Here is a 24,816-nt window from a genome sequence, read left to right as displayed (position 1 = left end):
CAGTGGAAAGATAAGGAAGGTGGGAGGTGGACCGTGCGGAGGCTTTAACACTCATTCATTATATTCAACTATGGCTTTTAGAGAGCTAAATAGTTTTATTCTTCCCTCCAGCTGAATCACTCAATGATGTTTTCAGTGGAGTCCCCTTTGGCGACTGGTGAAGCTGGTAAGTGCAGTTCTGCATCTTTTTTTTTTTTTTTTTTTCCAGTTTTGAAATCCAGAATAGCACCTTTCCTTATACATTTCTGAACATTTGCACTGAATTATTCAGTTGTAACCAATTCTTCAACTTTATATTTAAGTTTTGAGTCCTGTAGTTCAAGTGAGATTAAACACATTCAGGTTCTGAAAGCAACTTACAAATGCTTTTGGCTAACTCCAGCCAGCTTGTGGTGACAATGTACATTTAACTGTTTGGTTATGGCTCGAAATGCTAGAAGGAAAAATCACATTTATGCAGAGTGGAATTCACATTTCACCTCAGCCCACTGTACCATATGTGACTAAGCTGGCAGTAGGAGGAATAATCAGCTGGTATCAAGAACCTGGCAGTATCATTAATCACATGTGTCCATTTGATATTGCAGTGGATATTGATAGATTTTAATAAAAATATAAAGGTGCTGGATTTGAGTAAAACAATTTTATCCACCATTCCTGTAGGTCACATAAAAAATATACTGCTGTTCAGACACTCATTTTATTTTTTTATAATTTACTAAGAAAATGTGAAATAAGTGCAGTGAATTTTCAATCATACATTTAAATCTTTAAGTATATAAGGAAGAAAATAGTAATTCTATCAAGCTTAAAATTATTTGGCATGATCAATTTTATTCATCAACACAGCCTGAGCTTTCTAAAGCAGCTTTCTGTAATTTCTTTAAGTAGTCTTCAGGAATAGTTCTCCAGGCTTCCTGACAGAAATTCAAAGCTCTTTTTTTGGATGTTTCTTCCTTTTGTTCTGTTCTCTGTCAAGATGATCCCACACTGCTTCAGTAATGCTGAAAAATGAAGCCATTGGTTGACAGTTTTCCAGATGATATTGCATGATAAATCAAAATCTCGTACATTTTTTGCATTTATAATTCTATAAATTTTGACAAGATCCCCAAAACCACTGGCTGAAATACAAACTCAGATCATAACAGAGCCTCCACTCTGTTTTACAAATGGCTGTAGACTTTCACTGTTGAACTTCTCTCCTGACCTGTACATGTTAATGATAATTTGATCCAAAATGTCAAATTTAGCTTCATCTCTCAGACCTGCTGCCAATTATTTTTAGTCCCACAAGAGACTGCAAAACTTTGTCAAAGGAGTCTGATCTGAGTCGATGAGTCAGTCAAGTTCATTTCTGACCAATGACAGCGATGCTGAGGTGATTTGTTGAAAATATTCTGATTTTTTTTTTTTATTGTTACTACTGCTAATTTTGCTGGTGTTAGCTACCATTAGCTGCTGTGAGCTCATGTTAATGAAACTTACCTTTAATATTGCTGAACTCTGACATTTGGTGAATAAACTCTCATACCATCTGGGAATGTAATCAAACTTTTTATCAGAGGGAAAATGTGACTTTGGGACATTCAAGTCTAGCATTAGCTGGCATAATATTAGCATATAAGCAGCTGCTTTTGTTGTTTAGACGGGTCTTGTCAGCTGTCTGGAGACGAGAGGATCACATGACTCCTTCTTGCAGAGGAGCAGACCAGTTTCTGCTCCTCTGCAAGAAGGAAAAGGAGGAGCATTGCCAGAATGGTCTCCAGCAGACTACCTGTGCATGATTCAGGCCAAACTGTCAAACAGGCCAGTGTATCATGTAGCTCAATTGGGATTTCCCAACGATCACAAAAACTGGGAGGGCCCCAACACCCATTCTTGTCACAAATTAGAGCAAGTTCACACTGAACATATGATATACATGAATGAGCCTGGAGACGCAGTGGTTAACATTATGCTGCCTGCAGCAGTGAATAAGTGATGCTCTGGAAAGGTATATTCTTGAAGAGATGCAGACCTCCAAATGCTAACCAGCAGTACAGTGACTACGACTGGGTACCAGATTGAAATTCTCAGCAGATCTGCAGGCCTTGTATGTTAGGACAATATCCAGGCTTATGTGGCCGGAGTGTGTAGGCAGTTCTTTGACATCCACATTACTCACACTCTCATAACACATACAGTGGGGCAAAAAAGTATTTAGTCAGCCACCGATTGTGCAAGTTCCCCCACCTAAAATGATGACAGAGGTCAGTAATTTGCACCAGAGGTACACTTCAACTGTGAGAGACAGAATGTGAAAAAAAAATCCATGAATCCACATGGTAGGATTTGTAAAGAATTTATTCGTAAATCAGGGTGGAAAATAAGTATTTGGTCAATAACAAAAATACAACTCAATACTTTGTAACATAACCTTTGTTGGCAATAACAGAGGTCAAACGTCTACTATAGGTCTTTACCAGGTTTGCACACACAGTAGCTGGTATTTTGGCCCATTCCTCCATGCAGATCTTCTCGAGAGCAGTGATGTTTTGGGGCTGTCGCCGAGCAACACGGACTTTCAACTCCCGCCACAGATTTTCTATGGGGTTGAGGTCTGGAGACTGGCTAGGCCACTCCAGGACTTTCAAATGCTTCTTACGGAGCCACTCCTTTGTTGCCCGGGCGGTGTGTTTTGGATCATTGTCATGTTGGAAGACCCAGCCTCGTTTCATCTTCAAAGTTCTCACTGATGGAAGGAGGTTTTGGCTCAAAATCTCACGATACATGGCCCCATTCATTCTGTCCTTAACACGGATCAGTCGTCCTGTCCCCTTGGCAGAAAAACAGCCCCATAGCATGATGTTTCCACCCCCATGCTTCACAGTAGGTATGGTGTTCTTGGGATGCAACTCAGTATTCTTCTTCCTCCAAACACGACGAGTTGAGTTTATACCAAAAAGTTCTACTTTGGTTTCATCTGACCACATGACATTCTCCCAATCCTCTGCTGTATCATCCATGTGCTCTCTGGCAAACTTCAGACGGGCCTGGACATGCACTGGCTTCAGCAGCGGAACACGTCTGGCACTGCGGGATTTGATTCCCTGCCGTTGTAGTGTGTTACTGATGGTGACCTTTGTTACTTTGGTCCCAGCTCTCTGCAGGTCATTCACCAGGTCCCCCCGTGTGGTTCTGGGATCTTTGCTCACCGTTCTCATGATCATTTTGACCCCACGGGATGAGATCTTGCGTGGAGCCCCAGATCGAGGGAGATTATCAGTGGTCTTGTATGTCTTCCATTTTCTGATGATTGCTCCCACAGTTGATTTTTTCACACCAAGCTGCTTGCCTATTGTAGATTCACTCTTCCCAGTCTGGTGCAGGTCTACAATACTTTTCCTGGTGTCCTTCGAAAGCTCTTTGGTCTTGGCCATGGCGGAGTTTGGAGTCTGACTGTTTGAGGCTGTGGACAGGTGTCTTTTATACAGATGATGAGTTCAAACAGGTGCCATTCATACAGGTAACGAGTGGGGGACAGAAAAGCTTCTTACAGAAGACGTTACAGGTCTGTGAGAGCCAGAGATTTTCCTTGTTTGAGCCAACCAAATACTTATTTTCCACCCTAATTTACGAATAAATTCTTTACAAATCCTACCATGTGAATTCATGGATTTTTCTTTCACATTCTGTCTCTCACAGTTGAAGTGTACCTCTGGTGCAAATTACTGACCTCTGTCATCATTTTAAGTGGGGGAACTTGCACAATCGGTGGCTGACTAAATACTTTTTTGCCCCACTGTACATATAGGGCCTTGGTGGTGGGCATGCTGTATGGCAGCGGTCCCCAACCCCTGGGCCTTTGCCCGGTACCGGTCTGTGAGTCGTTTGGTGCCGGTCCGCGAGAGTTGAGGCTCAGGTGTGAAATATATAGTTTTCAGGGTTTTTATCGGTTTTCAGCGTTATTTTGTTATCGTTTTTATCGTTAACTCGGTTTTCCTGGGTCTTTTCAGGTGTGTTATGAATAAGTCTTCTTTTTTTCAGTACCGGTACTAGTTTTATTTTGTTGTATTTATCCGCGACACCTTAAAGGCCGGTCCGTGAAAATATTGTCGGACATAAACCGGTCCGTGGCGCAAAAAAGGTTGGAGACCGCTGCTGTATGGTGTCCAGAGGATGTATTCAACCTCACCTCTGGCGCCGGTGCCCACCTTTCACTTTTAAATGCATGTAGACATTGAGGGTTCTCGGGAAGGGCCGTGCTGACACTTGCTGCTCTCTGGCAGAAAGCACCATGCCCTCCCGTGTTTTAAATGCACTTTAGAACAACATGCAGCAACACCACATATGAGTGGGCAGAGGGAGGTATGGGGTCTTCACACACCCCCGTTCTCTGTTCGCCATTGGGGTGGAGGAGTTGGCTGTCTGGTCGGGGTCTGGGATGCAGGGCCTCCCTGTTGCGGGACCGGGGTGGTCTGCTTGTCTCCACGTCAGAGCAAAGGGCAACTTCTCCTCGATCTGGGGGCGATTGTACCTGGACCTGGGGTATAGAGTATGTTTGGGGAGTGTGATTGTTTTGTACAGTGTCCATTTGTGTCTGTCTCCACTTTGGGTGAATCCTGAATAATTGTATACTGTATGTGTGCATGAGGGTGGGAATGCACGTTTGTGTCTGTGTGTGCCTGTTTTTGATGTTTATGTGTCAGGTCTTAGACTCCACCTCTCTGGGAACATCTCAGGCCCTCACACCTGGGGGGGGGGCTATCTCCCCCCCACCACAGTCCCTGGCCTGAGGTTGATTCCCTCAACCATCAGTGCATTGGTAGTTCTCAGTTTCTGGTTCGTTGGCCATTTTTCTTGGCCTTCAGACAATAATTCTGATTGCTACAGTGCTGAACAGGACAGGCAAATAAAAAAGGGAGCATGCCAAGACACTGCCAGAGCTTCACATGGGTGCCATAAATATTGCTGAATCGCATTATAACACAGGTTGGATTAGTTTATAATTTCAGTTTAACTTTTAATTTTAGTATGGTTTTGTTTTCAGGAAATTGCATGGTGGTGATTAATAAAGATTTTTAACTTTAACGTTTTATTCATTCAGAGCTAATATTAGATTTAAATCTTTTTGGGGTTCTCTAAAGTGGTTTTAAAGTTATCCAGTGCCATATGGGAAAGGAAGTTGACCTCCAAAAGAATGCATAAGAGTGACATTTATGTATACTTACAGGTCAACCTCTGAAGCGCAGCAGCAGCCGTGAATTACTGCCACCTGATAGTAAGTCAAACTAAACTAAATCTGAGTACTACTGTGCTTAATTAGCTTTGCATATACAGTGTTCATTTGATTGTTCTTCTGTAGTTGTAAAAATTTATTATAAATGTTCTTTTAATACCCCTGCAGAGCACACACACAATTTCTTCATTAACTCAGATTAATGATAAATATAATTTATCAACTCTGTGTACCATCTGCAGGATTTTAATGAGGGTGTACAGTCGTGGCCAAAAGTTTTGAGAATCACATAAAGATTGGAAATTGGAAAAGTTGCTGCTTAAGTTTTTATAATAGCAATTTGCATACACTCCAGAATGTTATGAGGAGTGATCAGATGAATTGCATAGTCCTTCTTTGCCATGAAAATTAACTTAATCCCAAAAAAACCTTTGCACTGCATTTCATTGCTGTCATTCAAGGACCTGCTGAGATCATGTCAGTAATCGTCTTGTTAACTCAGGTGAGAATGTTGACGAGCACGAGGCTGGAGATCATTATGTCAGGCTGATTGGGTTAGAATGGCAGACCTGACATGTTAAAAGGAGGGTGATGCTTGAAATCATTGTTCTTCCATTGTTAACCATGGTGACCTGCAAAGAAACGTGTGCAGCCATCATTGCGTTGCATAAAAATTCACAGGCAAGGATATTGTGGCTACTAAGATTGCACCTAAATCAACAATTTATAGGATCATCAAGAACTTCAAGGAAAGAAGTTCAATTCTTGTTAAGAAGGCTTCAGGGTGTCCAAGAAAGTCCAGCAAGCGCCAGGATCGTCTCCTAAAGAGGATTCAGCTGCGGGATCGGAGTGCCACCAGTGCAGAGCTTGCTCAGGAATGGCAGCAGGCAGGTGTGAGCACATCTGCACGCACAGTGAGGCGAAGACTTTTGGAAGATGGCCTGGTGTCAAGAAGGGCAGCAAAGCAGCCACTTCTCTCCAAAAAACCCATCAGGGACAGATTGATCTTCTGCAGAAAGTATGGTGAATGGACTGCTGAGGACTGGGGCAAAGTCATATTCTCCCATGAAGCCTCTTTCCGATTGTTTGGGGCATCTGGAAAAAGGCTTGTCCGGAGAAGAAAAGGTGAGCGCTACCATCAGTCCTGTGTCATGCCAACAGTGAAGCATCCTGATACCATTCATGTGTGGGGTTGCTTCTCATCCAAGGGAGTGGGCTCACTCACAATTTTGCCCAAAAACACAGCCATGAATAAAGAATGGTACCAAAACACCCTCCAACAGCAACTTCTTCCAACAATCCAACAACAGTTTGGTGAAGAACATTGCATTTTCCAGCATGATGGAGCACCGTGCCATAAGGCAAAAGTGATAACGAAGTGGCTCGGGGACCAAAGTGTTGACATTATGGGTCCATGGCCTGGAAACTCCCCAGATCTTAATTCCATTGAGAACTTGTGGTCAATCATCAAGAGGCGGGTGGACAAACAAAAACCCACCAATTCTGACAAACTCCATGAAGTGATTATGACAGAATGAGTTGCTGTCAGTCAGGATTTGGCCCAGAAGTTGATTGAGAGCATGCCCAGTCGAATTGCAGAGGTCCTGAAAAAGAAGGGGCAACACTGCAAATACTGACTCTTTGCATAAATGTCATGTAATTATATTTCAGTACATCACAGAAACAACTGAAACAAAGATCTAAAATCAGTTTAGCAGCAAACTTTGTAAAAACTAATATTTGTGTCATTCTCAAAACTTTTGGCCACGACTGTACATTGTTGATGTTTTCACAAATCGAATCCCAGATGCCCAGAATGATAGTGCTACCCATCAGCGACCTCCAGGACTGACACTTTGTGCGTGTACGAGCACGGGCACATGCACATTCATGCATGTGTGCACCACACATGCTCTGTCTCCTCCGAGTGGGGGCGTGTTTTAATTAGGTTTATCTGTTTTATAAAGTGATATTTCAGTGTGAGTTTTTATACAAGTGTCAAATTACTTTTTTTTTTTTTAACACTATAGAAAGACTGTTTTTAGACAGTTGACCTGAAACGGTAAAGTGTGTGTGTGTGTGTGTACTTTATAAATTATCACAGACAGAAGCAGAGCAAATCAGTATGAAAGTCTCAGTCACGCTCTCCAGTGCCAAAGTCCCTCCGTCCAACCTCACAATTCAAGAAAAGAAGGCCGTCGCTTCCCTGAGCAAAGACCACAACATCAGTGTTTTACCAGCTGATAAGGGAAGATGCACCGTGGTCCTAAACACTACAGATTACCACACAAAGATCACTACTCTCCTCAGTGACAACAACACCTACGAAGCCTTAAAGCGAGACCCCACAAGCAGCTACAAAAAGAAAGTTATAGCTTGCCTTCAAGACCTTGAAAAGGACAAAATCACTGACCGCCTCACATATCGCCAGCTCTACCCAGGGGATGCCATACCCTGCATTTATGGACTTCCTAAAATCCACAAAGAAGCTGTCCCACTCAGACCCATAGTCAGTAGCATAAACTCAGCCACTTACAACATTTCGAAACACCTTGCTACCGTCCTTGCACCACTCGTGGGGAACACCCCACACCACATCAAGAACTCAACCAACTTCACCGACACGGTCCAGAAACTTACCCTGGATCCAGATGAAACCATGGTGTCCTTTGATGTAGTCTCTCTCTTCACTTGCATACCCACCACGGAGGCCGTGGAGACTGTCAGAAAACGACTACAAGAAGACAGCTCCTTGGAAGACAGGACCAACTTCACACCCGATCAGATTTGGACACTGTTAGACCTCTGCCTCACCACTACATATTTCAAGTACAACGAAGGCTTTTACAGACAAATACAGAAAATCCAGACATTAGAAAAGAAATTATTCTTACTCAAACTATTAAATATTTCTCATTCATCATTTAAATTAAACTTATACTTTGATAATATTTATTGATTAAGAATTAATCATATTTGCTGTTAGCAAAAGTACATATAAACTATATCCAGCACTCTATCATTTAAAACTTAAAAGACTGGTTTGAAGGCCTTCAGGCCTTATACCCTCTCTCAGATGTAATGAGAGCTGAGTCAGGATGTCTTCAGTCTCTTTGAATCCCACCGTTCTCGATACATTCAGGCCAAATAGTTCGATCCTTTTAAATTTTTTATTTTTCATTTTTGAATTTAGTAGTGTGAAGGGATACATGGTAATACAAACCACAACCTTTTGAAATCCTTTAACATGAGTAGTAATATAGCTGCACTTTTTTCTTTTAGAAATAAACTGTGATACTTCTAAAAGCACATATTCACACCTAGCCACACTAGCACTGTATCAACCCCCAATGTTCCTTTAATGCAACTAGCCCGTAATTATCTACTAGTCACAAACACACTGCAACAGTAAGACTTGTTGATTACACATAGATGATTTAACTACTTTAGGAGCATTTTACCTTTTCTTTAGCGCTCTGAAAAGACACGGAGGCTAATAGTTTTAAATAGAGCACCACAAACAACAGGTATTCCTTTAGAAATAAACTTTTCTTGTGTTACTTCTAAAAACTACAGGTTCTTAACTCTGCAACAGTTAGACAGAGTGGGTTACAGTTAGGCCCCCAACAGTCAGCAAAACAAGTCATAAAACGATAAAAGAGGCTCCCTTATCAAGAGCATCCCAGCACACATCCCAACTGTAGTTCCATAGTTTTTCCACCTTTTTCATTACAAACAGTTCCTTTATCTTATCATGTCAAGGATAACTGTTTGCCTTTCCTGGACTGCGCTTTGCACATTGAAGAGAACGGCAACCTCAACATCGAAGTTTACCGGAAGCCCCCACACACGGACCAGTACCTCCTCTTTGACTCCCATCACCCTCTGGAACACAAACTTGGAGTAATCAGGACCCTACACCACTGGGCAGAACATGTTCCCTCTAAGCTTGAAGGGAAAAAGAAGGAACACACACATGTAAAGGAAGCTCTCAAAACATGCAGTTATCCTAATTGGGCGTTTATAAAGTCAGCAAAGAGGCACAGAAAAGAAGATCAGACACCAGCGAGGGAGGATAAGAAAGACGCAACAACATTGTCATCCCCTATGTAGCCGGTGTATCAGAAAAACTCAGGAGAGTTTTCTCCAAAGCATGACATCCCGGTGCATTTCAGACCCAGCAACACACTCAGACAGAAACTGGTTCACCCGAAAGACAAAACGCCAAAACACAGACTCAACAATGTGGTGTTTGCTGTACAGTGCAGCGAGGAATGCCCAGACCTCTACAGAGAGACCAAACAGCCACTTCACAAGCGCATGGCACAACACAGAAGAGCCACTTCCACAGGACAAGACTCAGCAGTCCATCTGCATCTAAAGGTCAAAGGTCACTCTTTGAGGATGCCAATGTTCACATTTTGGACAGAGAGGACAGATGGTTTGAAAGAGGAGTGAAAGAAGCATCTATGTCCACTGTGAGCGACCATCTTTGAACAGAGGCGGGGCTTACGACACCAACTGTCTGCCATCTATAATCCAGTTTTGAGATCCCTCCCAGACGCCTTAACGCCCACTCACATCCTGGGCCATCTGACCTCAGGAAATCCCATGATAAGGTGGGGCCAGGTTTCACAATGAGCTCACCTGAAACTCTGGCTGATTGGGACCCACACCCAGTTTCACACCTTGGCTCAGGCGATTATGTAAATGATCATCAGGGGGTCCTTTTGTCCCTTTGTGGGGGGAAACTCCCACTAGGTTTATATCTGGGACTCTCCACCATTTGACCTTAGAACTGAAGAAGCTTCTCGGATGAGAGGTGAAACACCTTCAAGCAACTTAAAGAAGTCCAGACGCTTTTCTTTCCAAGCTCCTTTGACTAAGATGACCTGGATGACTGAGAACCTTCACAGACACCTTACACTGTAACTACAGCCCCAGCAGCAGTATATTAATGACTAACCTTGTATTGTAGATGGATTATCTCAGTTGCTCTCCTGACTGAAGTTTAGTCCGTTTACAGCATCCTGCCACGTGACTGCATTTGTCCCTAACCATCAGGAACCCTCATTGAGTGGAAAAACAAGTTAGCGTTCATCCTCCAGCTTCACTGTGTTTATATTATGCTTACCATAGCTGTGTCACTGGCCACCACCAATCTCCAAGAATATCATCCTAAAAAAATCCCATTCAGTGAAATAAAATAAAAGCTGTCAAATTTCATCTGAAAATGTTGAATTTTAGTAAAAACAATGCTCTGTAGTTTGATACTGTCGTTACAGACAAAGTGGATTTTTAAAGCCTTTGGACGCCCATTTGAAATGCTGTAAGTCTCCTTAGCTGAAAATATTCAAGCCATAAACTGACTTTTGAGAGCAGCTCAAAACTATTAAACATCAGCAATGTTGAGCCTGTTCCAAAATTTGAATGTTCATGTGTTGAAGGTGCGGGTCTTGTTCAATTATTAAACATATATTTCTTTAATCTGTAGAGGCACAAAGGAAAAAAAATTATTCTGCTTGAATATCAGCCTGGGGTAGCTCTACTTACTCTTTCATAACAACCTGAAAGGTTGGGAATTTAAAATGCAAACCAATGGAAGCAGAAGGAGAAGCCTATAATGTCACAGAGCACACGGTGTCTATAACTGCGTAGACATTTATAAATAAGAGCGTAATAAATACGCTTCATTTCTTAAGAAATATGCAGAGGGAGTGATCTTTATCAAAAGTAGAAGTTTACACCATTGTACACAAGAACTTCAACAATCTATAGTGTGTGAGGCTGTGCAAATAAAGGATGACTTGCTCTTTTCGCTTACGTGTAACAAACCATCAGTTGGGGATTGTGGATTTGACACCTCAGCATTGTGAATGTAGGGAAACATACTCCTGGCTGAGCATAAGATTAATGCGTACAACTTAGAATTTCAGTTATTAATGAAATTCAAAGTGTTTTTTGTAAGTATGGCTAATGTAATTTGACTTCTAACACACACACACACACACACACACACACACACACACACACACACACACACACACACACACTCTTACCGTTTCAGGTGAACTGTCTAAAAACAAAGTCTTTCTATAGTCCATTCATCCCAGCTGTCATAGGGCGAGAGGCGGGGTACACCCTGGACAGGTCGTCTTTCTATAGTGTTAAAAAGTTAAATTAATTCAACGCTTATATAAGAACTCACACTGAAATATCACTTTATAAAACAGATAACCCTAATTAAAACACGCCCCCACTAGGAGACATAGCGTGCGTGATGTGGCCGGAGGTCGGAAGTGTCACTTACACACAAAGGTAGCAGTCATATACTACTAATGATTAATAACACATCCTTTATTTTGTTTGTTTTCTGGATCACCAACCGGTACTCAAAATATTTATAGTGACTCCAGTCATTGTTCAGGTATCACATCATCTTGTATGAAACATTTTATGCATTGATCCCTTTTTATCAGATTTCCTGCAATGAAAAATCAATTAAAAACAAGAAATCATGTTTCAACAAAGAGATCATATTTGTATGACACCATAATTGACATATAATGTGGATATAGTTCTATAGGTTTTTGAATATTTTTAATAATAATGTGATTCTTTACATATCTGAATTTTCTTCTCAGTGTCTGAGCTGAGGGTTGTTTTGCTGGGCAACAGCTGGTCTGAGAGGAGTTCAGTGGGAAATGTTCTCATCGGACAGAACGTGTTCGATGCTGAGAAAGAATGGAATACCTGTCTGAGAGTGACCGGACCTGTGGAAGACAAAACCATAGCTCTCATCAATGCTCCAGATCTGCTGGATCCGAACATGTCTGATGACCAACTGACAGAGATTATAGACGAATGTAAGAGTCTCTCTGAACCAGGACCTCATGTGTTCTTGTTGGTTATACAGCCTGAAACCTTCACTGGGGAAAACCAGAAGAAGCTACAATCAGTCCTTGAAAACTTCAGTGATCAATCCTTTGATCACTCATTGATAGTGATATCATCGCCTGGTGGTCAGAGCTCTGGTTCCACTGAAAACTATCTGCAGCATCTACCGGTAACAGATTTGATCAAGAAATGTAAAGACCACTGGTTGCAGCAGAAGAACCTTGAACAAAAACAAATGGTAAAAGCTATGGGCAAAATTGTACAGCAGAGTGATGGAGATCATGTGAGCTGGAATGTTTCCACAGCCACTACATCGAGTTTGCCCAGTTACCAACCAAGCCTGACACAAGGAGAAACGGTCACTGTCAACCAGGATCCTGTTAAAGGTACTTTTTTCAGTTAATATTCTCCTTAATTAATATTCTGGCACATGCACACTGGTATTGTCTTGCCAGTGTGCATGTGCCGTATAACAATCAGGCATTACAAATATTTTACCAGCTCCCACTATATTTGCATCAGAGAGGCAGCTGATTTGCTGTCATTAATATTGGTGGTTAGCATTGTCTTGTAATAGCTACAAATTGTTTTTCTTCAATACTGGAAGTAAATGAATTCAGTAAACCTGAGAATGTATACTTTACAGACTGGCAAGACCCACTGCCAGATTTTTACAACAACAAATGTTGTAAGTTATAATAACATGTGATTCCATAATTATGCTATAGCTGCTCAATGAAGTTCAATATAGAAACAGCTTATCCAAAGTTCTATTACAACCACTGCTTCAGGGAACAAGCCTGCCAGCAGGAATGCAGCTTTCAATCAGTCCTTATCCACTTTATAGTCTGTTTGAACCTGAAGGCCTGTTCCACTGCAGTTTACAAAAACATTGAACTGAGCTAAAACACTGGCATAGCTCAGTTTGTCATATTAATATTGTTTCCACAAACAAGAGTGGTCTAGTCAGACAATCTCTCACAAAGACCATATTTTAAAAAAGTGCACTTTAACTAAGTAAATGCTGTGTGTTCTGTTTCAGATGCATAGCCTTTAGGAAGTCTTTAAATGAGGTTTCATGTATGTCAAACTCCTGGCATTGTCCAACTCTGAACTGTGACTTTGTTTTTTCCCTTTTTTGTTTCAGCATCTTCCTTCAGGATTGTACTTTTGGGGAGAAATGAGGACAAAAAGGGAAAACTGTTTAATTTGATTCTAAAAACTCAAGATTCTCATTTGCAAAGATTCCAAACAAAAAAACAATGTGTGGCCTCCTGTGGGGAGTGGAGAGGAAACTCTGTAACAGTCGTGAAAACTCCAGACATGCTCAGTCAAACTGAAGATGTAGTAAGAAAACATGTGGAGATGTGCATGAGACTTTGCTCACCTGGACCAAATGTTCTTCTGCTGCTAGTGGATTCTGATTTCAATGAGAAGAAGAGAGAAAGACTGAACTTCATCCTGAGCTTGTTTGGTCATGATGCCTTTAAATACTCGATGGTCATCCTGACAGAAAAGAAGATCAGTAACAGTGTAAATAAGCTTGTTAAAGAATGTGGAGAAAGAAAGTATGGAATGAATGACACTGAAGCTGAAAGGCTAATGGGTGGGATTGAGAAACTCATTCTTGGGCACAACAAGGCATCAGCTTTAAACCTGGTTCTGTGTGGGAGGAGAGGAGCAGAGAAGACGTCAGCAGCCAAGGCCATTTTAGGTCAGACTGAGCTTCATTCAGCCTCCAACTCATCAGAGTGTGTTAAACATCAGGGAGAGGTGTGTGGACGTTGGGTTTCCCTGGTGGAGCTGCCTGCCTTGTATGGAAAACCTCAGGAGGCAGTGATGGAGGAATCACTCAGGTGTATCTCCCTCTGTGATCCTGAGGGTGTCCATGCCTTCATCCTGGTCCTACCTGTGGCTCCCCTCACTGATGAAGACAAGGGAGAGTTAGAGACCATCCAGGATGCATTCAGCTCTCGAGTCAATGACTTCACCATGATTCTGTTCACTGTGGATTCAGATCCTACAGATCCAGCTGTTGATAACTTCATAAAGGGAAACAAGAACATCCAGGAGCTCTGTGAGAGCTGTGGAGGAAGATCTGTTGTTCTCAACATGAAGAACAAACAGCAGATACTAAAGCTGTTAGATACAGTGGAAAAGGTGACAGCTGACAAAGATGAATCAAGCTATACACTCACCATGTTTACACGTATCTGTGTGGATAAAATCACCACGCTCCAGGCGGAGCTGAAAAACTTGAAACTACATGACGTTGGCCTTTGTAAGTATTTTTAAAAATATTTTCTAAACCATGAGTTTTATAAAACTTTTATATCTGCCAGAATCGAAGATCATGTCTATACACAGAAAATCCAGACTTTAGAAAAGACATTATTCTTACTCAAACTATTAAATATTTCTCATTCATCATTTAAATTAAACTTATACTTTGATAATATTTATTGATTAAGAATTAATCATATTTGCTGTTAGCAAAAGTACATATAAACTATATCCAGCACTCTATCATTTAAAACTTAAAAGACTGGTTTGAAGGCCTTCAGGCCTTATACCCTCTCTCAGATGTAATGAGAGCTGAGTCAGGATGTCTTCAGTCTCTTTGAATCCCACCGTTCTCGATACATTCAGGCCAAATAGTTCGATCCTTTTAAATTTTTTATTTTTCATTTTTGAATTTAGTAGTGTGAAGGGATACATGGTAATACAAACCACAACCTTTTGAAATCCTTTAACATGAGTAGTAATATAGCTGCACTTTTTTCTTTTAGAAATAAACTGTGATACTTCTAAAAGCACACATTCACACCTAGCCACACTAGCACTGTATCAACCCCCAATGTTCCTTTAATGCAACTAGCCCATAATTATCTACTAGTCACAAACACACTGCAACAGTAAGACTTGTTGATTACACATAGATGATTTAACTACTTTAGGAGCATTTTACCTTTTCTTTAGCGCTCTGAAAAGACACGGAGGCTAATAGTTTTAAATAGAGCACCACAAACAACAGGTATTCCTTTAGAAATAAACTTTTCTTGTGTTACTTCTAAAAACTACAGGTTCTTAACTCTGCAACAGTTAGACAGAGTGGGTTACAGTTAGGCCCCCAACAGTCAGCAAAACAAGTCATAAAACGATAAAAGAGGCTCCCTTATCAAGAGCATCCCAGCACACATCCCAACTGTAGTTCCATAGTTTTTCCACCTTTTTCATTACAAACAGTTCCTTTATCTTATCATGTCAGAGGTCAACTGAAACCATGTCCAACTGAACCTGCAAAGGTTTTCCACCTTTTCTTACACCCCCACACCTTTATCTCTACAGGCAGACAATTACACCTCCTACTGACTAACCGAACCACCATAGTTTTTCCACCTTTCTCTTTAATTCAATTCAATTCAATTCAATTTTATTTATATAGCGCCAAATCACAACATAAGTCGCCTCAAGGCGCTTCATAGATACAGAGAAAAACCCAACAATCATATGACCCCCTATGAGCAAGCACTTTGGCAACAGTGGGAAGGAAAAACTCCCTTTTAACAGGAAGAAACCTCCGGCAGAACCAGGCTCAGGGAGGGGCGGGGCCATCTGCTGCGACCGGTTGGGGTGAGAGAAGGAAGACAGGATAAAAGACATGCTGTGGAAGAGAGACAGAGGTTAATAACAGATATGATTCAATGCAGAGAGGTCTGTTAACACATAGTGAGTGAGAAAGGTGACCGGAAAGGAAAAACTCAATGCATCATGGGAATCCCTGGCAGCCTACGTCTATTGCAGCATAACTAAGGGAGGATTCAGGGTCACCTGGTCCAGCCCTAACTATATGCTTTAGCAAAAAGGAAAGTTTGAAGCCTAATCTTGAAAGAAGAGATAGTGTCTGTCTCCTGAATCCAAACTGGAAGCTGGTTCCACAGAAGAGGGGCCTGAAAACTGAAGGCTCTGCCTCCCATTCTACTTTTAAATACTCTGGGAACAACAAGTAGGCCTGCAGAGCGAGAGCGAAGTGCTCTAATAGGGTGATATGGTACTACAAGGTCATTAAGATAAGATGGGGCCTGATTATTTAAGACCTTGTATGTGAGGAGCAGGATTTTGAATTCAATTCTGGATTTAACAGGAAGCCAAAACAGGAGAAATCTGCTCTCTCTTTCTAGTCCCTGTCAGGACTCTTGCTGCAGCATTTTGGATTAGCTGAAGGCTTTTCAGTGAGTTTTTAGGACATCCTGATAATAATGAATTACAGTCGTCCAGCCTGGAAGTAATAAATGCGTGAACTAGTTTTTCAGCGTCACTCTGAGACAGGATATTTCTAACTTTAGAGATGTTGCACAAATGGAAGAAAGCAGTCTTACATATTTGTTTAATATGTGCGTTGAAGGACATGTCCTGGTCAAAAATGACTCCAAGGTTCCTCACAGCGTTACTGGGGGCCAAGGTAATGCCATCCAGAGTAAGAATCTGCTTAGATACCATATTTCTAAGCTTTTCAGGGCCGAGTACAGTAACCTCAGTTTGATCTGAATTAAGAAGCAGAAAGTTAGCGGCCATCCAGGTCTTTATGTCTTTAAGACATTCCTGCAGTTTAACTCATTGGTGTGTGTTATCTGGCTTCATGGACAGATAGAGCTGGGTGTCATCTGCATAGCAGTGTAAATGTATGCTATGTCTTCTAATGATACTGCCTAAGGGAAGCATGTATAATGTAAACAGAATTGGTCCTAGCACTGAACCCTGTGGAACTCCATAATTAACCTCAGTGTGTGAAGAGGACTCTCCATTTACATGCACAAACTGGAGTCTATTAGATAGATATGATACAAACCACTGCAGTGCAGTACCTGTAATACCTACAGCATGTTCTAATCGCTCTAATAGGATATTATGGTCGACAGTATTGAACGCTGCACTGAGGTCTAGCAGGACAAGCACAGAGATGAGTCCACTGTCAGAGGCCATAAGAAGATCATTTGTAACCTTCACTAAAGCTGTTTCTGTGCTGTGCTGAGCTCTGAAACCTGACTGAAACTCTTCAAATAAACCATTCCTCTGCAGATGATCTGTTAGCTGTTTGACAACTACTCTTTCAAGGATGTTTGATATGAAAGGAAGGTTGGAGATTGGCCTATAATTAGCTAAGACTGCTGGGTCTAGAGATGCTTTTTGAGTAAAGGTTTAACTACAGCCAGCTTGAAGGCCTGTGGTACATAGCTGATTATTAGAGATAGGTTGATCATATTTAAGATCAAAGAATTAATTAATGGCAGGACTTCTTTGAACAGTTTTGTAGGAATGGGGTCTAAAAGACACGTTAATGGTTTGGAGGAAGTAATTATTGAAGTTAACTCAGAAAGATCAATTGGAGAAAAAGAGTCTAACTTAACATCAATGGTACTAAGAGTAGCTGTAGATAATATTACATCTGTGAGATGATTACTGGTAATTCTTTCTCTAACGATGATAATTTTATTTGTGAAGAAGTTCATGAAGTCATTACTAGTTAACGTTAAAGGGATTGTTGGCTCAAAAGAGCTCTGACTGTTTGTCAGCCTGGCTACAGAGCTGAAGAGAAACCTGGGGTTGTTCTTATTTTCTTCAATCAGTGATGAATAGTAAGATGTTCTGGCTTTGCGGAGGGCTTTCTTATAAAGCAGCAAACTATTTCTCCAGGCTTTACAACCTGCTCCTTACATCAGCATCTCAGAGGCCAACTGAAACCAAGTCCACCTATATAAAAACACCCCATCACACACACAGTATTTTCCTCAGCACTTCACAACTGCCGCAAGGTATATCATTTTAACTTTTTATTTTTTCAGATCCCAGACACAGCGGTGTGAGGTAGTTAGCACACAGTTTGGACATGTAGAAAGTAGAGATGGCACGATACCACTTTTTTATGTCCGATACCGATATCATAAATTTGGACATCTGCCGATACCGATATGAATCCGATATAGTGTTTTTTAATCAACAAAACTGTTTTTTAAATATCTTGCTGCATTTTGTATAAGTTCATACTCAAGTTTAAAACAACAGCTACACTAAAGCTGTTCTGTTATACCTGTATGCAAAAAAAATATTTCATAGTTCAGCAATACTGATCAATCTAATAAACTTAAACCTACACCATCCTCCCTATTCTGGTATTTTAAAGAGTACTTAGCATAAATATTAAGCAACCTAACTAATAGGGTTCCAACTCCCAGCAACAACAAAAATAAACTAGAAAGCGAAAATTTCTGAAGAAATTTTAAGTGTGCCTATGCCGCCGCTAATCAGTATAGTTTGCCATTCAAACGGCTACAGTGAGCAAAACTCAGCAGAGTAGCCATTCTCCACCATGAACTATGATAAAACCAAACACCGCTCGCGCCTCACAGATGACAGCTTACGGTTTTGTGTAAAGATGAGGTGACTTCGTACAGCCCCGATTTGTAGACGCTTGACCGTTGTAGCTGTTCTGACAATCGTTTGTCTTTCAGACCCACGACAAATCTGTCTCGCACCATTTCATCATGCAAAGTCCCGTATCCACAATGTTCTGCCAGACAATGGAGTGTAGTATGGAAGTTGTCAACTGACTCACCCGTCTCTTGTTGGCGCTGGTTAAACTTCGCTCGCTCAAATATGATGTTTCTTTGGGCTACGAAGTGAGCATCCAATCTCCTTTTAACGGTCTCATAATCGCTCGCCTCTTCGGGAGTCAGATGCAGGGATACCAATATTTCCTCTGCCTGCTCGCCCATAGTGTAGATAAGGGCGTTCACTTGATTTTCGTCCGCTTGCGGGGTGACTTGAAACTGACTCATGACGTCTCTTTTCGCGCAGCTCCTCTCTGGCCGACCTTTAACCTGGCACCGACACCGAAACTTTCCACTTATGCCCAACTAACGTTTCCAGTTGTCTTCTGACACCATGTTCCGTCATTTGAGGTTATGGATGTTATTTGACTGGAGGCATAACTGACAGACACACGAGACGCGCCATTACTCCAATGAGTGTCCTGTATTATTTTTCATCCCCCCCACAACAACAACCAGCAGAAACGTTCCTACCAACAAGCCAGCAGAAACATTCCTACCGTCTAATATTTACCTGATACTACAAGTAACAACGGGCACAGCTGTATAGAAACTCCGTCGTGCTAGCTAGCACGCAGTACGAGTTATCGTTAGCCACCACCGGTCGATCGGCGGCGAGCGATCGTGGGTGGAAGGAGAGACGGCTTACTGAAACGGTTTTTTTTAGCGAAGGGTCGCTAGCCGGCGCTAGGTAGCAAGCCGGCGGCTAGCTAGCCGGCTAGCAGCAACACACCCTTGCCGTTACCGTAACTATTCAATGCTTCGCGCAACCTTAAGAATTCCAATGGTTCCTGAAAGCACCGACGCTGTGCGCGCCGTTGATATTGTCGTCATTACGGTAATCCAAATACTCCCGACATACCACTAGAGTGAGCCAGCACACCACAAATCAAGTTTCCCTTAAGTTTCATTTTCCTCCCCATTCATTCCAATGGGCAAAAACTTGCATTAAAATATTCATATTTAAAAAACTATAGAAGTAATAAACACCAAAAGTCATAGCACACCATTCCTGATCCAGCCGCACAAAATGATATAACATATATGAAGCTTGTGTCAAAACTGTGGGATGAGTTACGCGCGAAAATTTCAGGCTGAAAAAGGAAAATAATAATAATAATAACTAGAAAGCGAAAATTTCTGAAGAAATTTTAAGTGTGCCTATGCCGCCGCTAATCAGTATAGTTTGCCATTCAAACGGCTACAGTGAGCAAAACTCAGCAGAGTAGCCATTCTCCACCATGAACTATGATAAAACCAAACACCGCTCGCGCCTCACAGATGACAGCTTACGGTTTTGTGTAAAGATGAGGTGACTTCGTACAGCCCCGATTTGTAGACGCTTGACCGTTGTAGCTGTTCTGACAATCGTTTGTCTTTCAGACCCACGACAAATCTGTCTCGCACCATTTCATCATGCAAAGTCCCGTATCCACAATGTTCTGCCAGACAATGGAGTGTAGTATGGAAGTTGTCAACTGACTCACCCGTCTCTTGTTGGCGCTGGTTAAACTTCGCTCGCTCAAATATGATGTTTCTTCGGGCTACGAAGTGAGCATCCAATCTCCTTTTAACGGTCTCATAATCGCTCGCCTCTTCGGGAGTCAGATGCAGGGATACCAATATTTCCTCTGCCTGCTCGCCCATAGTGTAGATAAGGGCGTTCACTTGATTTTCGTCCGCTTGCGGGGTGACTTGAAACTGACTCATGACGTCTCTTTTCGCGCAGCTCCTCTCTGGCCGACCTTTAACCTGGCACCGACACCGAAACTTTCCACTTATGCCCAACTAACGTTTCCAGTTGTCTTCTGACACCATGTTCCGTTATTTGAGGTTATGGATGTTATTTGACTGGAGGCATAACTGACAGACACACGAGACGCGCCATTACTCCAATGAGTGTCCTGTATTATTTTTCATCCCCCCCACAACAACAACCAGCAGAAACGTTCCTACCAACAAGCCAGCAGAAACGTTCCTACCGTCTAATATTTACCTGATACTACAAGTAACAACGGGCACAGCTGTATAGAAACTCCGTCGTGCTAGCTAGCACGCAGTACGAGTTATCGTTAGCCACCACCGGTCGATCGGCGGCGAGCGATCGTGGGTGGAAGGAGAGACGGCTTACTGAAACGGTTTTTTTAGCGAAGGGTCGCTAGCCGGCGCTAGGTAGCAAGCCGGCGTCTAGCTAGCCGGCTAGCAGCAACACACCCTTGCCGTTACCGTAACTATTCAATGCTTCGCGCAACCTTAAGAATTCCAATGGTTCCTGAAAGCACCGACGCTGTGCGCGCCGTTGATATTGTCGTCATTACGGTAATCCAAATACTCCCGACATACCACTAGAGTGAGCCAGCACACCACAAATCAAGTTTCCCTTAAGTTTCATTTTCCTCCCCATTCATTCCAATGGGCAAAAACTTGCATTAAAATATTCATATTTAAAAAACTATAGAAGTAATAAACACCAAAAGTCATAGCACACCATTCCTGATCCAGCCGCACAAAATGATATAACATATATGAAGCTTGTGTCAAAACTGTGGGATGAGTTACACGCGAAAATTTCAGGCTGAAAAAGGAAAATAATAATAATAATAATAATAAGAATAATAAATCCGAGCAATAGTAATAAGTGTGCCTTTTGGCATAGGCACACTTAATAATAATAATAATAATAATAATAAGAATAAGAATAATAAATCCGAGCAATAGTAATAAGTGTGCCTTTTGGCATAGGCACACTTAATAAGTAAAAAATAGGGAACCACCCCTCACGCTCCACCTCATGATGCTTAATCGACGTAATCAACCTTAATTTGATGCAGTGTGAAAAAAAATGCACAGAAATCAATTATTTTTCAAGAAATATTAAATAGATTCAACATCTTTCTTCAACAAAATTGCAGACTGCACAGATGGTACCTTCCCAAAGGAAAAAGTACTATAGCTTACTAGGGTATATTAGACTTAATAGTTACTATATACAGTAATTGACTTTACTCATTTTACATCAAATTAAAACCTTGGGTGTCAGATAATTATTTATTAAAAGCTTGACATTTTAAATGAGAATAAGAAAGAAAAGTATGTCTTTGTGCCCCCTTTTCCCTGTTAATGCCCTATCGGCCCCCCTGGCTAAACTTTGCTAGATCCGCCCCTGCACAGTTACCAGCGTCAGCTGCGTAGAAAAAGATCCTCGAGTAGAAAGTAATATTAAATACATTCTAACAACAGCTGATCAAGCTTAAACGTGCTGCTGTTGTTCAGCCGCTGGTTTCCTCTTTCTGGTGCAAAGTGGGCCAAAAACAAACAAGAGACACGGACTCGTGACAGAAAAGCCGATCAGCTGATCGTTAAGCAGTTTCATGATTGAAGTAGCAGCAAGAAGAGGCAGTCGCTCCATATATCGTTTGTTAAGCTTAACGCAGGAATGCTTTACAAACATTCAGAGATGGACTTACACACTTGCTTTACTTCTCTCGGGATAACTTTGTCGGAGATGAAATGCCGGGTTGCTAGCGAAGCTCCAAATGCTATCCAGACCACCGACAGGTCCCGCATGCCACAGCCGCTCTATCACGTGATGCATACTGCTCCGACGTGCTAACGTTCTGAGGTGAGTTACGGCGTGTTGCAAGTTTTGTGAGGTGCTTTCGTGATATATAATGGATCGGATTACATTTTTTATTTTTCTCCGATATCCGATCCAATAATTTAGGTCAGTATCCATCCAGTCCATCTCTAGTAGAAAGCATCGTTTGTTTGGAACACATCAACAGAGAGGTAGAATTCATAGCTGTTCATAAGAGTTTAATTTAATCAAACCTCATTTTACGGATCTAAGTGGCTCCTCATCACTAGACAATTCACCATTTTATTTAAATATCAGAATTTTCGGAATGAGGATCCAAGCGGGACACAGAGGCTGCTAGTTTTAACGCACCAGTATGCAAATATAAATAAAAGCCTGACTATCCTGAGAGCCTAGCTGCAGCAACACCTTTCTTTCACACGGATTCCTGGATGTGCGTTGGAGCCGACGTTGCTACCCGCACAGAGCGTTTCTGACAGTCGGGCGCTGCTTATACAATAGAGAAAAGCAACAATACAGCGTGTTTCTCTGCTCCAAGACATCAGCGGGCCTTTCACAAGGTAAGCATGTCTGTTATACACAGCGCATAAATGTCTGTATGTCAGTGCCGATTATTCAAACCCTGTTTCAAATGTGACACACATGTTGTCCGAAAACATTTCCTCTAAATTTGCAAAGTTACTGATTTTAAAAAAATATATTTTCGAATTTTTAGTTGCATGTCAAACATATGATAGACTCTAGAGCACATTTATATAGCTACATTCACAATGGTATAACCGTGCTAAATAAAAGAGGCCCAAGCACCAAAGCACTCTAATGCAAGCCTCTAAACTGTATGTTGATAAGTACATGAAGCGTACCTCTACCTCTATAGCTGAAAACAGTTTGTATCCGCACTCTGAGGTTCTGCTGAATTGTTTTTAATACGGCACTTTTTGACAAACAGCAGATGATGAAATCCTCTTTATTGGAGAAAGTGTGCTTAAGCTATTGTTGCTCATACTTACTGAGTTCCCTAGCTACTTCCTTACTATGTCAGTAAACTTTTTGAAAAGGAAGCTGTTATAGATTTAAAGAAACATCTTAATTGAAGCAAAGGCAAAAAAAACTGGAATGAATTTCATGTGACTGTTCATATTAAAGCCAACAACAAGTGAAAATCCAAAAAACCGGCTCCAATCCTTATTAATGATCTCCCCCCTCTCTCTCCCCCTCTCTCTCTCTCTCTCTCTGTGTGTGTGTGTGTGTGTGTGTGTGTGTGTGTGTGTGTGTGTGTGTGTGTGTCCTCACAGAAGGAAGGTCACAGCAGGAGGTTTTCTCAAACGCATTACCAATCAGTTTATTTTTTACAAGAAGTGTAGCTCATAGAATGGTATAAATGTATTCTTTGCGATACTTTATAAATATGAAACTCTAAAGATTTTGAGTTCGTGCACATTGTGAAGCAAGAATCTAAATATTTGTGTCACAATGATTTCTATAAAGCATGTTGTTTATGGGCATAATGTAACAAATCTTAAATCAAATTAAAACAAATCGTTAAAGTGTCACTTCAGTAATGTTGACTCATGTTTTAATAGGTGACTTTAAAACACTAAACTCTAATTTCTGTGGTTTATTTTAAGTTTACAGAATATAACGTGGTAAGACGACGAGTTTTACTTCTCACTGTCCGTGTTATGTGTATCTATTTATCATGTATGCTACTTTGCTCTGTGGACTGTAAAATGTTTCATTGTGTTTATAAATAAACCAGACTTTCACCGTCTGCATCTTTTACTGTTTTTCTGCTTTTGTTCACTCCAAGTTTGACAAACCTACAGATATCCAGAGTTAACTCGCTAACAATGTGGAGCAGTCTCAGTGTATTTAGCTGCTTTTTCCCTGAACACAACCAACTGAGAGAAACGCCTGTAGGCCTCACTTTGGTCATTTGTACGCTGAAGGAGATTTGTTCCATAGACACCTTCTACTAGTGTTTCCTGCACTTAATCCATCACTACTATGTTCTATTTAAATCCAGATTCCTTTTACAGTTTCCAGTTCAGTCCAGTTCAGGACATCTTGTTTGGACTCTGACCCAGAGACTATTCTGCCCATGTCTATGTAAGCATGCTGCAAAAACCCTCTGCACTCTTCATCACTAACAATATTTCAAATCCAGACAGTAGCGCTGAATGAAGCTATCAACCCTCAAAACACAAAGCTCCAACTCGTTTATGAGCATGTTTGCATTGCGTATATATTAAAATAATAAAACAGTTTTTTGTAGTAATTTAATAAACAATCAATACTTTTTTTAACCCTTACAACATACAATGTACGCTTGACTGACTGTTTTGACTTTGTGGAGAACAATAGTGTTCAACCAGTATTTGATCTCCTGGTATGAAAATGTTTTTGTACAATTAACAAAAAACAACTAACTCAAATTAAAAGGTACTGAAAGATTATTTCAGTTAGTTAGGATTACCTTTCAATAACTATGT

At 41.3% G+C, this 24,816-nt stretch overlaps 1 protein-coding gene across 1 annotated transcript; it reads left to right on the top strand.

The window, feature by feature from the left end:
- The first annotated feature begins 117 nt into the window (after window positions 1–117).
- On the top strand, window positions 118–14,489 carry LOC120742650 (GTPase IMAP family member 8-like). The gene is made up of 4 exons (XM_040046073.1): window positions 118–166; window positions 5,216–5,263; window positions 11,866–12,504; window positions 13,266–14,489. Exons 1-4 carry the CDS (start codon window positions 124–126, stop codon window positions 14,411–14,413), a joined length of 1,878 nt encoding a protein of 625 aa, XP_039902007.1. The 5' UTR covers window positions 118–123; the 3' UTR covers window positions 14,414–14,489.
- Window positions 14,490–24,816: the final 10,327 nt, after the last annotated feature.

This window comes from Simochromis diagramma, unplaced genomic scaffold (assembly GCF_900408965.1).
Source record: "Simochromis diagramma unplaced genomic scaffold, fSimDia1.1 OVJJ01000369.1, whole genome shotgun sequence".
NCBI classification, from domain to species: domain Eukaryota; kingdom Metazoa; phylum Chordata; class Actinopteri; order Cichliformes; family Cichlidae; genus Simochromis; species Simochromis diagramma.
This window is presented reverse-complemented; position numbering and strand designations above follow the sequence as displayed.

What these genes read in the sequence shown, in the direction of transcription:
- LOC120742650 (XM_040046073.1), top strand. Translation starts at nt 124, where the DNA reads ATGATGTTTTCAGTGGAGTCCCCTTTGGCGACTGGTGAAGCTG. An exon ending in TGAATTACTGCCACCTGATA is followed by an intron (nt 5,264 to 11,865) that starts GTAAGTCAAACT and finishes TTTTCTTCTCAG; the next exon opens with TGTCTGAGCTGAGGGTTGTT. An exon ending in CAACCAGGATCCTGTTAAAG is followed by an intron (nt 12,505 to 13,265) that starts GTACTTTTTTCA and finishes TTTTTGTTTCAG; the next exon opens with CATCTTCCTTCAGGATTGTA.